Here is an 18,531-nt window from a genome sequence, read left to right on the forward strand (position 1 = left end):
CATAACGGGTGACAAGGCATGGGTTTATGAGCTTGACATGCAAACCAGCCAACAAGCTTTGGAATGGTGCTGCGATAACGAGCCAAAACCGAGAAAATCATGTCAGAGTCGCACGAAAATCAAAGTCATGTTGACTGTTTTCTTTGCCTATCGTGGTGTTATCCACTCGGAATTCCTTCCAGAGGAGCAAACAGTCAGCAAACACTATGAGGCATTTGAGAGAGAATGTTCACCGGAAGAGGCCAGATCTGTCGAAGAATAATTCTTGGATGATGCACCACCATAATGCACAGTTCCACACATTGAACCTTGTAGGAGAATTCTTGACCAAAAACTAAACAAATTTCATCATTCAAGCACCGTATTCGGTAGATATTGCTTTTTTTTTTTGTTCCCCAAACTTCGTGGAAGACATTTTGAGTCCATTGAAGCCATAGAACAAAATTCGCAGATGGAGCTGAAGGCCACACCGGAAAGTGCCTATAAGAAGTGTTTCGATGGCTGGATTATTTGTTGGCGTAAGTGTATTGCATCAAAGGTGGCCTATTTTGAAGGTGACAAAATAAATTTGGATGATTAAACCAATATTGAACAATTCCTGGTATTTATTTGACAATGCATTTGAACTAATCAAAAAATGTACACATTGTAGAAATTTATGCAATATATATGTGCTTGACCATTACCTAGGCAAGCCATGTTCCTTCATGAAGTGGCTCTGGGCCTCACACAGCCTCAAATCAATTAGTACCTGGTGGTAACGGCAGCCTGAGCAGTGTGAAGAACATACCACTCCAAAATGGCCAATATCGTGAATATGTGGGGTTCTATTCGCAAATTCCCTAAATGTGCCTCCATGGCACGGTTCTATATACACACGGAATTTCACTTTCCTTTATCTTACCTATTTTCATCATTTCTAGTGAATGTCTAAGGCCACCCTTATTAGTACCTTTCCAGTGAACTCTTCTGACTATCGGGACCGTGAATCAGCTGTGACTTTCTTAGTTCTGCTCGCAGGGCTATAGAAACACTGCCTGTGTAAATTTCACCTACCATTCACTCATATTTTTCAATTTGCTATTTCAGTATGTATGTTTTTTCCTCATGTAGCACACTGCAGATTATTAGGAAAAAAAATCACAAACAACCCAAGCTGTAATATTTATCAATTGTGCAACACACTAAAAATGTTCACATAGTTTAAGTACCAAAGGTATTAACACATACATGCTTGAAAACATTTATAATTTGGATATATGAAGGAATTTTGCTTGTGGCTAATATTTACACAGTGCACGTCCTTGCATCCTAGTGGAGAGCATGTGTCCTGCTTGGTTAATATACAGGGTGGCTCAAAAAGTCATTTAACACCCTCGGTACAAGGCCACTGCAGCGTGAAACATAAAAATGGTGATGACCAATCTTTGCCAGGCCAAGGGGGACCCACATTGACACCACCCGCACGGTCGGTGGCCATCTTGAATTCAACTTTAGAATTTTAAATAGGAAGGGGGTGATAAATTTCCCGAGAAATGCAATGGTGAAGGCTTTCTTGATGTATCTTTAACCAGTAAAAAGTTATGACTGAATTCTTGTACCAATTTGCTCCTTTTTGAGGTGTTACAAGAATGCCTTAAAATTTGTTTAGCGCATTGGTAATGCTTCAAGATCAAAGTGACGTCTAGGGAGAGAAGTTCGCATGCCACTGCACAAGATTTTATTCGGATACATCCATGAAGAGCTGCGCATTATGAATGGTTGTTGCGAACAATTACAGTGTGACGCTTCCATTAAATGAAAAGTCCTTCACAGTGACAAGGCTAATGTTTATGTTCATAAGGAAGTTCATAAACAGATTATTTGATGCTTTTTATCTGATAACTCATTTTCGACAGATCAAAGCTCAATGGTTAGTGCTGGTAATTTAATGGTGTGGCGTGCTGTGTGAAACACGATTGGTTAGTCAATTTTCCATGAACAAAACCTTAAATGCTTAGGGCTACTTGGATTTGTTAAATAAACAGGTTTTCTCATCCTTGCTTATGGAAGAAGGTACTTTTTACAGAATTTTTTTCAATAGGGAGGAACACCAGAACACTATGGGAACGTTGTGAAGCAGTTTCTGTCCAAAGTCAGTTATCAGTTAGTTAACCATTCATAATGCGCAGCTCTTCGTGGATGTATCCAATTAAAATCATGTGCAATGGCATGTGAACTTCTCTCCCTACACATCACTTTGATCTCGGTGCATTACTAATGTGCTAAACAAATTTTAAGGCATTTTTGTAACACCTCGTATAGGAGCAAATTGGTACAAGAATTCAGTCATAACTTTTTACTGGTTAAAGATACGTCGAAAAACCTTCACCATTGCATTTCTCGTGAAATTCTAGCCTGATTTAATATATCATATCACCCCCTTCCCATTTAAAATTCTGAAGTTGAATTCAAGATGCCGGACATAAAGATGGCTGCCGACCAGCCGGGTGGCGTCAATGTGGTTCCCCCTTGGCCTGATAATGATTGGTCATCACCATTTCCATTTTTGCACGCTGCAGTGGCCTTGTACTGGGGTGTTAAGTGACTTTTTGAGCCACCCTGTAGAATAAAACAGTCCATGACACCCATGTTTGCTGAATTCTGTTACTAAATTATGTATACAATCTGTGGCATGCGGTCTCATTTTCCGTTGGGCAAGTAGTTCCAGAAAACTTGAGAAAACCAAGAATTTGTGTTTCTACATGTTACGTTGAGCATTTTACCTGATACTGTTTCCTTAATGTCTCTATTCCTTCAATACAGTCTTCAATATCAGGCTAGGTGAAGTGGCAAGGTGAATGTCTTGGCACATTTGTTCGTTTGTTTAATCTTTATTAGGTCTGTTGCCAAATGTGTTTAATGCAACAGAGAAGATTTCCAAAAATTTGATTGCAACAACTGAGTGTTACCAACTATTTTTGGTAGATGTGTCTATGGACATGTTAGATGTCTTATAATTAGGGGCATGCATATTTCGTTTTTGACGAAAAAATGAAATTTGAAAAAACACATTGTAGTGTTAATTTTTCATGTTTTTGAAAGGTGTGAGGTGCATTTTGTGACCATATTTTGTCACGAAATAATGCGAAATGAACTGCAAAAAGCGAAATTAACTCTTAAACACGAAATTCAGGGTTTATTCACCGCCGTGACACCTTCCGAGGTCTGAATTATCCTGAGAGTTATGCAATTCCCGGAAAATTGATTAATTCTGCTGTTAATATTGGAGAAGCAAAAATGGACTCCTTTACACAGAAATAAACTTAATACTCTGATGATTACATAAATGTGCTATTAGAAGTGAAATGTTAATTCTGTGGAATAAGTGTAGTTTTTAAATCAAATTTAGGATTATTTTCACAATTTTAAAACCAATATGTCTTTTTATATACCACTTTTCATCCATTTTTTCACCGCTATAACACCGATATTTTATTTTATTTACCGCTTTTGAACCCGAAATTGACTCAGTTTTTGTACCGAAATTTTGCCTTTTTATTTACCAAAAATATGTGCCTCTACTTATAATGCTTTGAATCATTTCATTCACATAGAATATGCTGTACATATGTCAACAATCATGTTTTTGTATTTCTACTGTACTTTGAAATTCTGATTGGTTGATCTGCTACAACACTGGCAATATACAGTAATATAGCATATTGGATACGTGCGTGTTACTCACTATCTATAAACAAAAATGCGTTAGAGTATTGGAATTGGTCTACTTGTGTACTTGTCAAGTACACCGTAGTGGTGGTTTTAACATGTTTTATCGAGAGTTTTAAGGGTTTTTAACAAAGGTAGTTTTAATTCTGTATATGTCGAGCACTATGAAGTGTTTTTAACCCAAACCTTTCACTCAGTATCCTCGCGTGACACTTCTCCGTCATGGCTTGATGTTCCAAGCCAAAAATACGACCACCTGAAGAAGGAAGCAGTAAAGCTTCCGAAACGTAGTTCACATAGGAATACATACTCACTTACGTAAGTAGACCAATTCCAATACTCTAACGTATTTTTGTGTATACAGTAATATACATGGGCATTTGATAGTGCATTGTGGAACATGGACTCTGAGTACAGGCCTCACTGCTGGTACCTGACTGTTCTTTTAGCCCTTGCCAATTGAAAAATAGGTTTCCCTCCATGGAAAGTAGCCTCTTGGTTCAAGGTTGTCTATCAATGGACCATATTAGTGTGATGCCATGCTGAAAGATTGAGTCCAAACATAGTGGTCACATGGTTTATTCAAAAACATTGAATTTTCCATGGGAAGGGGTAGCTTTAAGGATAGTGATAGCAGTTATGAAACAAAATTGTGATTCGTATCGTACATCATTGTAAAGGTGAGATTTCAGACAATATGTCTATATGTAACACATACCGTACAGATGAGAATGTAAAGAATAAATGGGGTAGGAAATCAAGTAAAGTGAATGCTTCTAATGGCATCTGATTTGGAATCTCAGCCAATGGGTTGCAGTCACGTGAAGCTGCTGGTTTCCTATCATCCATAGTGGCAGCATGACTGCACTAGAGATTGGCTGAGCTTCGGCTGTCCTCGGGACTGGAATGTCAAGATTTTTAAAAAAATGCATGATTTTCTTACTCCAGTTATTCTTTACCTTGTACTATGTAAGGTATGTGTTATATTATAGATGTATTCTCCGAAATCTCATCTTTACATTGATGTATGATACGCATCACAATTTTGTTTCATAACTGCTGTCACAATCATTAAAGCTACCCTTTTCAATGGAAAATTCAATGCTTTTATACAGGAGAAAAACACATGACCACTTCGTTTTGACTCAAATCATGCTCTGTCATCTGCTGTGATGTCACCACTGATATGGTCCATTTTTCGAGCCCTGCATCCCCTGGGCAGGATGATGTGTCGCAGATGTGTTGTCAACACATCACAAGAAGTGTAAATGGCCTCATATCAGAGAAGGATGAATATTGTAGCCTTACAGGTTGATTCTGTTGAGTCAATAGGAAAGAAATAATGAAAAATTGAAAATTGGAAAGAAAAAAAACAGTATTTTGCAACTGTAATCGTGAGGGCCAGAGCTGCTGGCCTTGCCGTATTAGAATGCACACTTATGTATACACAAAATTATATTTTTCTAATTTCATTTGTTGCAAGTTCTTCCATATTTGTTTTCCAGGTAGCTGTAGCAGTTGAGGAATTGAAGCCCGTGAAGGTGTCAGTATACTATGAAGCCCTTTGTCCAGATTCACGGAACTTTTTTACAAGGCAGCTTTTGCCAACATACCAGAAAGCACCTCGTCTGCTAACCATTGACTTGGTTCCATATGGAAAAGCACAGGTGATTTTTCTTCCTCTTTCTTTCCGTTACGTCCGACTTGTGCGATCATACATCAATTAATTGCAATTTTACTATTTTTGTCCATGTACTGCTAAGTTTTGTTTAGCTCTGATAAATTCATTACTGGCTTCAGGTTGCTTGTTGGTGAAAACATTATTATGGGTTTGTCGTCACTTATTTTTCTCCTGATTGTGCTTAGTGGCAAATTATATAAATTAATTTGGCGAATATCTGGCGAGTGACCTGGTCACAGGATATCACCATGTACAGTTTGTTTCTTAGAGGACTAGGCTAGAAAAACTTAAAGTACGAGAAAATGTAAAATTGAGGAAAATTTTATAACATTTTGCTATGCTGATACCATCATGATTAGATGTATAATGCAGATAAATGTTAAATCTGGGAACGTAAAATCGGAGTTCCACTGTAGTGAGATTGAAAATGTTCTCTCAGAACTGCCTTAGATGCCCTGGCTATGTTCATGGTGACACTGTCTTGTTAGAACCACCAAGATGCACGTCAGAGGTCATTGAGTTTCGGCCCCAGGAATTGCATAACATCTCTACATAGTGATAGGATATGACCTTCACTAGAGTTCAGTCCTTATTATTTAGTTAAGATTCAAAGATGATGCACAATGTTCACCATTTAATTCCATGGATGCAACTAAAACAGCATGCCTTCTGCTGCTCACATATATACTTCTCACCTACGCACATATTATATATATATATCACCTGATGTGTGCGAAGTTTCTGTACATGCAAAAGTTATGCAATATGTTGAAAATATATATTGGGCCCCTATAGGAAGGGGAGACCAAACGAGAACTGGAGGGGTCCGCCCCCCCCCCCCCCCCCCCGCTTCCGGCACCCGTGGTGATGTGATATATAATATATGACACTGGTTTCTCACACTTGGAAAATAATACATTTGTTTCAATCATGCAGTCATAATGATTTCCTGATTAAAGATAGGTTGAAAAAACCTTCACCACTGCATTTCCCTGTGGGTGATCTGAGGTCGGAATTTTTCCGGCTATGTCCCACCTAGCCTCAAATCAAATTGTACCAGGTTGGGGTGGGGGTGGGGGGTAGAGATGGCCGGAGCATGGTGCTGATCACATCAGCTCCAAGATGTCAGGCATCGAAAATATGTGGGGCCCTACCCCCCCCCATACCCAGGGAACTTTACCTTTACCTTTGCCTGTATATATTGTATTTGTTTCTGTACCCCTGAGTAAGTATGTTAAAGGCTGAGAGCCCCCTAAAGACTGACTTGTCTCTCCCCTCCCACCTCCCTCCCTGCACTGCAGGGTTTTGCAGCTTGTAGATCCGGCACTGTATTTTACTGATATTGTGACAAAATGCATTTCTTTTGCATGCTATGTGAAGCAATGATAACCATAGAAGAAAGAACAGCCGTTGTTTTTGCTTGTCTGCATGGAATGATGTGTGAGCAGGTGAGGACGGACTTTACCAGGAAATTCAAAAAACAGACACCATCGGGACCTTGTCAAGAACTTCGTCAACAAATCAAATGGACTGGTAGTGTTGTAAATGAAGAACGCCCTGGTAGGCCAGCCGCAACTACGCAAATTGTACAAAATGTACAGGGTGCAATCATACATAGTCCCAACACATCGACCAGGAGACCCTGTATCCATAATCCCATCATCTATCAACTATGGTTCATATCACAGTGGATTGGGGCACACCAAGCTTCTTACTATGCACGAACAGGATGGGGCACCACTTCATTTTGCCATCATCGTTCGTTATCACCTAAATGAAGTTTTCACCAGTAGATGGATTGGTCGTGCCTCGCAACGGGGAGTTGCTCCCTCACCCTTGAACAGACTCCCTTAGATGTTTTCATTTGGGGCTTTATCAAGTCTAATGTGTGTACGTGGTGAAAATGGATTGGTCGTGCCTCGCAATGAGAAGTTGCACCCTCCCCCCTCGAACAGACTCCCTTAGACGTTTTCATTTGGGGCTTTATCAAGTCTAAGGTGTACGTGGTGAAAATCCACAGTGTTGCCCAGTTCAACCAACGATTTACAGCCGCAGTTGCTTAGATTACACCAGCTATGTTGGAGAAGGTGTTTCGTGCTGTGGAGGATCACTGGCATTTGTACCTAGGCTTGAGGGACAGTCACATTGAGTTATACTGATTTTAAGTCCTACTGTGATGTATGTTTCAGTACATATTGTATTTTGTGCAATAAATCCTGTTCATGCAGAAATGTATAGTGACTTTATATTCACCCTGTATAACAAGAGAGAGGCATTGTATTGCCTGGTAGCCTTTGCCCATGGAGGGTTTCCCTAAGAGGTTGTGTGTGTCTCAGAGCCACTTTATTTAGGGACAGTGTTTGGAAAAATTCCACCTATCACCTACACCATGGGTATCCCATACTATTGACATTACTAGCTGTACCACCATGCTTGCAGAAAATAAATGCAATTGTGAAGAGGACTACCACTCTTTAACCCTTGACTTTTGTAACAGATATGCAGAATGTGGGGAAACAGGGAAGAAGAAGTATAGAGACAGCTTGATAGTTGGAATTAGTAAATTAAAAGAGCAGGAATGAAATTCAGTGCAGAAAAGAGTGAGGTGCTAATAACAACAAAATACAGAGCCAAAAATGAACCAAGGATAAAGATGGACATGGAAGAGTTGAGGGTAGTGGAGAGTTTCAAATATCTAGGAAGCATAATTGAGAGAAGTGGAAGAATAGATGAGGAGGTAAACAGAAGAGGACAAATGGGTGGTGGATTCTGTCACATTCGAAGATTAATATGGAACAGGGATGTACATATGAAATACAAGAAAGAAATATACAATGCATACTATGTGCCAATAATTATGTATGGATCAGAGACTTGGACAATGACAGAGAGGGACAAAAGAAATATGCAGGCAGTGGAGATGAAATTTTAGGAGATCCAACAGACAAAGTGGGTGGTAAAGCTTCAGGACAGAATAGATCAAGCACAGATTAGATGGTTTGGACACATGAATAGGATGGGTGCATAAAGACTGCCAGTAAGAGCTTACAATGCACAAGGAGTGGGAATAAGGCCAAGGGGGAGACCAAGATGTCTGTGGAAAGAGTAGATAGTTGAGAATGTTAGAAGAAGCTGGCAGGATTGGAATATTGTGAAAAGAGAGGAGTGGTGGAAGACCAGAAGAAAACAAAGAGGTTTGACTTCTATGCTGACTCAAAATGGTGAAAGATGATGATGACGTAACAGACCTCCCTGGTGACATAGTGGTAACATCATCTCCTTGTAATTAAGAAGTTTCGTACCTGGTGGAGGCACATAGTGGTTCAGATCCCTTTTTAAACTGTACGTCGAGTCACGATTAGCTTATCTGTGCATAAAGTGGACTCAAAACAACAACTCAATTCAACTCGACTTTTGGAACATACTGTATATCAGGTAATCTTCTGGAATACATGTTTTGAGTGCTACACAAGCCTCGAGGCATCCGATTAGTAGTTTAATTTAACTCTGGTTACATTTGGGGGAAAGGGTGTTCCAACTGGAAGGAAAGTACGGCTTTTACATTATTATTTACTTTTTGTTCTCCGGAAGTATCAGCAGCAAGTGTGCAATTCTTGCCACAGGAATGGAACACCTATCAGGCAATGTACAGAACTGTTTTAAACACTCACATCCCGGCATTACCTACTTATGGGCCTGACGAAGTTCCGATTTGGAAGAGAAAAAAAAACAACTTACTTTCGTCTTCGTCTTGATAAATGAGAATTGGATTTTTCGACCAATGGCTTGTAACCTAGTCTGTACTGAAAGTCTGGCATTTCTAGTAACAGAGATATAATTTTTTATTTAAAAGCTTTTGCAATTTTAGACTTTCCTCTGAAAAAACACTCGCGTTAGAGCCTTATTGCGTAAAACGGGCCTCGACGTATAAGGGTTACTGCACAGTCTTGGTACATTCAGCCTCCCGCATAGCTCTCACATTTTCTGCAAGCAGTCCCAGGTTCAATTCCTGGTCCCAGCTCCAAAATTTTAGTGTTGACCCAGCATTATGAGGAGAATTGCAGAACTAGTTGGAAGCAATAGTAGTGGACTTCTGCCTGGAAAGCTAGATAGCAGTTATGGGACCTGACATGCTAACCATGCGTCACCCAATGATAGCTGCTTCGTAGGCCTTGACTTCCAAAGGGCCATTGCACCATGCAGCTTAGAGTGATCCAATGTTGGACATGGATCTCCTTGTACATAATTTTATTCAACTGCAATGTAAGTTGTATTTTCTATTTCATATATACAATTGGCATTTTCATTCTAAAAGCTGAATCTCACATGAACTATTGGAATCCCTTTGTTGGCACCGGAGACTACCAGGCTAGGAATTATAACTGCCAGCCTGTTTTGGCAGCTAGACCGTGTTGTAATTGCAGCGTGTTTCTCTGTTTGATCATGTGGTAACAACCAATCAGAGCGAATATTTGGTCACGTGAAGATAATTTGAGAGTTTGGCAAGGAAAATCGGTTTTTGTCTGTTTTTTAGTGTTGGTTGTGCAATTTTTTTTGTTTGTTAGATAAGGAAGAAGTAGTAGAATTGATGTGCATTCATGTTTGTTATTATTTAGGAAGTTATCAATATCAATGAGATTTGTATGTACAGTCACTGACACTTTGTGGGTTGTAACAATCTCATATACTTTCAATGGGATTCATACAACCCAGAAGTGTCCGTGACTGTACATGACAGATGTGATTAGTTGATAATGGAAATCTTTATTATTACCAGTGTATTAAATGTGTTTTAAATTTTGTTTCTATGAATGAATTCTGCAAATCTCATGTATGAATACATATCCAAGTCTTTTAAGAAGCATGTTGAGTACACCTTGATTGTCTTTTATTCTTTTGTGTCAATTTCAAGCCCCTGTTTTTCATTTTCTTAAAACTTTAATTTTGGGAACTCTAAGGTAAATTGCTATTCTTTCTTCCTCAAATCGCTCATCCACCTTTTTATCTTGTCTACTCTGTGCAATGCCTTGTGGAAACAAAAGGCTACGAACAGCTACCATGTGAGATGAAATCTAGCAAGTGAGACAGGTTTAAGTCCAAGCAGCACAACTAGCCTCGTCCGATTCAGCCGTTATTTATGAGGGTGGGAAATTCTGATAGATTCATACAGTGTTAAGGATTTTTTTGCAAGAATAATGTTCTTACTGTATTTTTTCTTTCATTTAGACCTATGAGGTTGGATCTGATTATGCGTTCAACTGTCAGCATGGTCCTGTGGAATGTGAAGCCAATAAAATCCACGCTTGTGCTATACAGTATATAACTTCACCATCTGTACTGTTGGATTATGTTACGTGTATGATCAGAGATAATTTTAAGCCTAAAGAAATTGGAATGCAGGTAAGTTTTCTTCCTTTCATAAAGAATTGGAAGAGTTTGGATGTGTGTTTGAAAATTCTGGTTTTACAAGCTGGAGTAGAGAGAGCATCCTTTTATGTTAATTACTAAATACTGTGCTTCTTAAATCCCTTCGGAATTTTGTAATATGGCCATTCAGTAGCAAAGCAAACCCACATACAAGATATTAAAGCATGCCAATGGGTAGGTGAAATGTACAAGTTTGTTTCTTGGCAGATGCCGTGTCTTAGTTGCCAGTTTCTCCACTGGGAGGCAATAGTGTGCAAACATGGCATTTTCAGATGATAGAAGAGAAATTTTTGTGTCCTGCAATTTGTTAAAACGAAGGCAATGTGGTTTTTGAACAAAGACCTCCAACGGACATAACAATAAGAGACTGGTGTAGAAAATTTGAGGAAACTGCCTGTTTGTGCAGGGTTTTTAGATTAGGGAATTTTCCCCGTAGACTTAGAAGGATGCAAAATGGCCACAAAGGCCGAAGCACCCAAGAATTTTAAGTCAATCAGCTAGTCCAACTGATCTCTAATAATAATAATAATAATAACAACGAAGTGGTGATGTTATGGGTATGAGGGGAAATGTAGGCTATTGTGAAAATAATTACAATACTGCACTGTGTATTGACTATTCTGGAAATAAAATTGAAGATTCTGGAAAACTCAAGGAAATCTCAGGGAAATATATTTCAAGTTCACGTTAGGAACCCTGTAAGAGAGAGATGCACCCTGAACTTTCAGGTATGTAGGCCCAGGTGTTGGGGATATAGAAAAAGTTGAACACATTTTTTTTCCCCATAGGAGTTCAATTTTGGAAAGTCCCTTCTTAGTGGGTGCTTTATGTTGTAGCACGAATACCCTTTCCTACAATTTTAAGTTTCTTGGTCCAGGTTTTTGGGCTGTGCATATGAGTCAGGGAGCGAGAACAAATTCTTTTATATGTTAAGGTACACAGCAGATAACATGTCACAAACTTCTTGTCAAACCCAGTGGTGCTGGAGGATTATGTATATCAATATGTTTTCGACTAATTAAAAATATGAGGATTGGTTCGACTGAATTTTCTCATGTTTTTCATTTTTAGAGATATCTAACAAACTACTAACTAACTCTCTAGCCTTCTTAAACCCGAAGGTTCATGGCTGCAGCAACACGGTCCTTCCATCTGTCCCTATCCTGAGCAAGATCTATATACTCTTTTCCATCCCTAACGATTTCCTTTAGGTACATTTCAACGTTATCCCTCCATCTTCGTCTTGGCCTTCCTACAGGTCTCTTACCATCAGGTTTCCCAACAAGAATCCTGTTAACTCCTCTTTCCTCTCTCATTCGTGCCACATGGCCTGCCCACCTAAGTCTTCTTGATTTATCATTCTAATAATATCTGGACATGAATACAAATTATGTAGTTCTTAATTATGTTATCTTTTCCACTCACCTGTCTCCTCATCCTTTTAGGTCCAAATATTCTCCTAAGGATCTTATTTTCAAATACTCTCAATTTATGTTCCTCTTTCAATGTAAGGGACCAAGTTTCACATCCATATAATAATACAGGCAAAATTACTGTTTTGTATATTTTATCTTTTAGTTTCTTAGATATTAAACAAGAAGACAAAAGTTTATGAAGAGAAAAGTAACATGCATTTCCTGAATTAAGCCTGCATTTTATTTCCTCTTTAATATAATTTTCATTTGTTAATATTACTCCTAAGTATTTGAATTTGGAAACTGGTTCAAACGAGTTGTTATCAATAATTAGATTTTGATTATTACCTAACACTTGGTTTTGGCCTGTAAGCATATATTTAGTTTTCTCTTTGTTAATTTCCAAACCTATCTCTTTAGCAGTTTTGAAAAATATTTTAGCATTATTCTTAATTGTATTTATATCCTCCCCTACATCATCTGCATATGCTAACAACTGAGTCATACCATTTAATTTTAGTCCTTCTTTAGTTTCTTTTACCTTCCTACCAGCATATTCTAAGGCAAAATTAAAGAGGAATGGAGATAATGCATCTCCTTGTTTTAACCCATCATGAATTGTAAATATGTCAGACACATTAATACCCACACGAATTTTACTTTCTGTTTCACTGGTGCATACCTTTATCATATTAACAAGCTTCTTAGGTATTCCAAACTCGACTAATATATTATATAATTTATCTTTTTTAGAGATATTATAGATTCTAAATTACTTATCTTGTCACCAAAGCTTCAAAGGGTTCAAGTGCTGACATAAAGATGAGTGAAGTGTTCCTTTGCAAAGTTGATCATTTACATGTAATCAGTCATCTTATCATGGTGATTAGCCGAAGGTGGCAAAAGAGCAATGTAAAGCAGAGTGGATAAATATCATGATTTTTATTTTAAAAAATAATTTTTGATGATTTTTTTAAAATTTAAATCGGATTTTTTAAATTTACATTGATTTTTTAATTTTTTTTAAGAACCATGCTCACAATTGCGTGTATGGTTTTTGGCATGTCAGGCTAAGTTTGCAGCAGGTTTTATGTATCAATCTGCGCGGGAACTGAGCACAGAATCTTCCGTGCCAGTCTTGCCTCAACCGCCGAGCTGCTTACATCGCAGACACTGAGAAAATCCACAGTATTGCCAACCACACAACACATCAAAACCCGCATGCATGTCAAGCGGAATATATTTGTGTTTCTTTTTGTCTCCTGAAACATAACATTTTAGAAGTACTTTCGGCGCATAAATTATTTAAAAAAATGTGTCATTACTTAATATAAATGCGAAATATCTTCGAAACATGAGAGTATTTTTCCCAGGGGGGCAAACAAGTCACATTTCCCCCAAAAGAGTGTAGTTCCCTAATAACATTGCTTAAATTTGAATTTATTGTGTTAATGCAATAATTAACACATATTATTGTGGCTAAAATGAAATTATATGTGTGAAATACATAATTTTTGGTTGACTTTCATTTTCCAGGGAGGGAATGGCCCCCTTGCCCCCCCTTCCGGACGCCCATGAGCATGTGTGTATATTTCGAGCACGCAAAAATAAAAATAAACAAAGATATAAGTAAACAACGACAGGCCCTCTTGAATTTAATGACAAATTATTGTTTTTGGTTTATAAAAAAATACGTTTATGAAAACCTTTGTTACTGCAAGACACACTTCAAGTTATACCAGCAAAAAAAAAAAAGTATGATTTGTTATTGTGGATATATACAATCAGGTGCATTGTCTACTGCTATTATTCTGGTTACAATTTATGAATCACTTCACTAAACCAGGATTCAAATCTTGGTCTGTCCATTTCTTGCTAATCATCCATCCCTTTCCTTGCACGGAACAGTAAATATATGTGCCTTCAACAAAGACGTCATTACCGTCAGTGGGTGAAACAATAAGCCTCCCCCTTCCCCTCTCCCTTTCTGGTCGGTTTCTTCAGCCCTGGCGGTGGTCTTGCATGGTGATATATATATATATATATATATATATATATATATATATATATATATATATATATATATATATATATATATATATAAAAATCAATATAATGCCCACGCCCCTCCCAGAGTTAAAGCACGTCTGCTCCAAATAATAAACATGTTTCTTCTCACGGGATATCTTTTAATACCGGGGACATTCTTTTGTAGTCAAACAACAAACAATCATTTCCTCTTCCTAAACTCAAACCGCAAATCATTCAACACCCGGGATACAGTTCGTGCGCCCATTGACGGCAAATCACCTCACGCCCTGTTTTACTTTGATCTTGTTTCCGTAAGGAGGATTATGCATTTTAAACAACTTGCTTGATTTGAAGAGCTTTTCCCTTCGGATGAAGCCCACAATAACACTCGCTGAACAGGAGACCTTGCTTGATTCAGCCATTCTCGCCGCTGTATAGCACGATTATTAATCACAATAACATAGGGTTAAAATAGTGGGATGTGCAACACTGGTATCACGGATTCCACATGCTCTGCAACGTATTCAGTCTTGCTCGACTCGCACTTGGGCTTCAGGGATTCCTCATCTCAATACAAACTCCAGTTGGCAAATCTGCGGATCCAAGTTCGTCTGCACAGTGATTGCAACCGATCAAGTCCACACCTGCTAATGGATGTATTATTTTGTCTGTATTTTACAAATTAAATAACTGTTTTCTTGCAAGTATGCAGTTGTGTCGGAATAGAACCCGTCTCAGTGGGACTATATTCTTGCGTGCACGTTTGGATCTACATATGCGAAAACCTGCTGCAAGGTTAACCTGACGCTTGGCTTAGATACATGTTTTTTATGGAAAGGCTTTTTGTAGTAAACAGCTGTGTAAAATATTTGTACAGTTTCATTAACGTAAGACAAAATATATGTAAATAAACATTTCTGTTTCTCATACTGCGTATATGAAATACTAAGGAAATGTTTGTTGAGTGTGTTACTGAAACTATAATAATTTTAGTAACTTTTCTTCCAATTAAAATAAAACATTTTGAATATACTCTGTAATTGTAACTTATAATATTTTTATAGTTTTTGTAGCTGAATTTTGGCAATTTCTTGAATGATAGTTTGCAAAATATCAGCTGCCATGTTATGTGTGTTTTCAGTTAACATATTACATTTCCTTTTGTATAAGCTTCGCACCATCAGTACATGCATTTTGTTTCCTTTCTTAGAGCTTAATAAACACCATTAAATGATTACGAGATTGATATACTTTCATCAAAGTGATTCTGATATCTACAAAATCCTTATGTACATTATTCTATAAATTATTTATTGAAATCTTGATTTAACCCATCCTTATCATCGTGATTAGCCAAAAGTGGCAGAAAAGCAATGCTAAAATTTAAAATAATAATAATAATACAGTAATAATGTACTCACAAATTTAATTTCCAAGCTTTTATTGTTTGACAACAAATTTATAAGTCCAATTTCAACAGGGATGGCCCAGTTTGGATCCTGAAATATCAGGTACCTGGTTCTCACCAGATCCGGATATGAACATGTTTGGCTTTTCCTAATGTAGAGCCGGCCCCTGTGGCAGAATGTTAGCCCATCACACTATGATGCCGGGGGTCCCAGGTTCGAATCCCGGCCTGGGACATGGATGTTTATGAGTGTGTCCATTCATTAATTTCATCACATCATCATTCATCCCCACCTTCGGAAATTAGCCAAAAAGTGGCACAAAAAGTGAAGTAAAATAACGCAAATCAATCAATCAATCCTAATGTAGATTTTACATCTACAAACAAAATAAAGAAAAAGAATTAAGAAAAGGATAAATATATAAGTAAGAATATTTAAAAGGAAACTAATAATTTATATTATTTATTCTTTATAATGTTTGTGCATAATATGTGATGTAACTAAAATACATTAAATACGGAGAAACTAGTACTCACTTTTATCCGCGAAGCTGTTTTTTTTCTGCTTTTTTCGATTAATTTCAGTGGCCACTGCCACCATCCTCGTTGGAACTTGCTGCGCTGTTGCTTGGCGTGCGTCTTTTGTTCGTAGTTCTCTGGCTGCCGTTAGGTGCGCTGCTAGGTGCGCTGTGCATCTTGGTGCGTCGTCTGCTATTTCCGGGCGATAACTGCTGCAGTAGTGGAATCCAAGTATGGTGCGCTTGCCCGCTATCGATGTTTAGTTCGTAGCGGGAGTGCATTATGGCGTGCGTTTCTGATTTTGGTGTCTATGAGCGTGTGGGCAGTGTGTTTGACTCGAACCTTTTGAATTTTATGGCTATTGTATTTGATATGTCTAGCAAGACCAGTAGTGGGTTGGGCTTTTTTCGCATCTGCTAGGTGTTGTTGGATTCTTTCATTGACAGATCTGATGGACCTGCCGATGTAATGAGCCTTGCATTCACACTCTGCATCATATACACCTGGGTTGTCAAGGGGGGAGAGGAAGTACCGTTTGTGCTTGTTCAGTTTATCAGTTATTTTGGAGTTGGGTTTGTGCGCTACTTTGATGCCAAATGGGAGAAGGGCTTTGGCTATGCGGTTGGAAGTGGTGGGATGGTAGGGGAAGGCAAACCATTTATATTGGTCGCTGGGGGTTGGTTGTGGCTGGGTTGCTTGTGGATGGGTTGATTGTGGTAGGTTAGGTGTCTGACCTGTATTTCTGCCTTACTGCACCAACAAGACCACAAATTCCTCCTCAATCCCCCACCCTTCACCTGCCATTGCCTATGGCATTCCTAAAACTCATAAACCTGGAATCCCCATGCGACTTATAATAGCTGGCTTCAATTACCCCACAGTTCACCTAACAAACTGGCTAAAAAACAAAATATCTCATTTCAACACAAAACTTACATACGTGTTCCGCAACAGTGCCGATGCTAAAAATCTGGTAACTTCAATAGTGCAAGCTGACAGTGCAAAATTAGCCAGCATTGATATAGTAGATATGTACAGTTCAATCCCCATAGACCTAGCACTGCGTTCGGTGGAAAGATGGCTGACAACCAACAGAATCCCGGCCCTAGAGGTACAAGAGATAACCCAGGACTATTGGGAAGTTTGTCTAAAACACAATTACTTTCAGTTTGAAGATAAGTTCTACAACCAATCCGAGGGCCTTGCGATGGGCAACCCGCTATCAGCTCCTTTAGCCAACATCGTCATGCACCTGGCTGAAAAAGAGATACTCCATACTCCAGAACTACAACACATCCGATATGGAAGGTACGCGGACGACACAATAGTTGTATACAAAAAGGCAGAAGAACTCAACCTCCTAGTGAACAAACTAAATAGCATCCACCCCAGGCTCAACTTCACCGTAGAACATGAAAAACTTGGTAAAATCAACTTCCTGGACATCACCATCAGCCGTGCACTTAACAAATTCACAACCACCGTCTACAGAAAACCGGATGCAGGCAACCAGTACATACATGCTCTCTCTAGCCATCCCCCTAAGCAAAAAGCCAATGTGTGGCTAAACTTTTATCGAAGAGCCTTCTCCTACTGTGGCAAAGAAGAGGATCTACGAGAGGAGATAGCCACCATCACAGAAATAGCCCTGAAACATGGCTACACTGAATCACAACTTTCCACTTGGTGCAGTAAGGCAGAAATACAGGTCAGACACCCTAACCTACCACAATCAACCCATCCACAAGCAACCCAGCCACAACCAACCCCCAGCGACCAATATAAATGGTTTGCCTTCCCCTACCATCCCACCACTTCCAACCGCATAGCCAAAGCCCTTCTCCCATTTGGCATCAAAGTAGCGCACAAACCCAACTCCAAAATAACTGATAAACTGAACAAGCACAAACGGTACTTCCTCTCCCCCCTTGACAACCCAGGTGTATATGATGCAGAGTGTGAATGCAAGGCTCATTACATCGGCAGGTCCATCAGATCTGTCAATGAAAGAATCCAACAACACCTAGCAGATGCGAAAAAAGCCCAACCCACTACTGGTCTTGCTAGACATATCAAATACAATAGCCATAAAATTCAAAAGGTTCGAGTCAAACACACTGCCCACACGCTCATAGACACCAAAATCAAGGAAACGCACGCCATAATGCACTTCCCGCACGAACTAAACATCGATAGCGGGCAAGCGCACCATACTTGGATTCCACTACTGCAGCAGTTATCGCCCGGAAATAGCAGACGACGCACCAAGACGCACAGCGCACCTAGCAGCGCACCTAACGGCAGCCAGAGAACTACGAACAAAAGACGCACGCCAAGCA

General features: G+C 38.9%; 1 protein-coding gene across 1 annotated transcript in view; it reads left to right on the forward strand.

The window, feature by feature from the left end:
- The window catches only part of LOC145979749 (GILT-like protein 1), a 35,703-nt gene that overhangs the window by 4,778 nt on the left and 12,394 nt on the right, over window positions 1-18,531 (forward strand). The window contains exons 2-3 of the mRNA XM_083112734.1: window positions 5,217-5,378; window positions 10,619-10,792. Coding sequence (XP_082968860.1) covers window positions 5,217-5,378; window positions 10,619-10,792 — 336 coding nt within the window. The remainder of the gene's footprint in view (window positions 1-5,216; window positions 5,379-10,618; window positions 10,793-18,531) is intronic.

The sequence above is a fragment of the Lepisma saccharinum genome, chromosome 26, assembly GCF_977018435.1.
Source record: "Lepisma saccharinum chromosome 26, izLepSacc3.1, whole genome shotgun sequence".
Taxonomy (NCBI): domain Eukaryota; kingdom Metazoa; phylum Arthropoda; class Insecta; order Zygentoma; family Lepismatidae; genus Lepisma; species Lepisma saccharinum.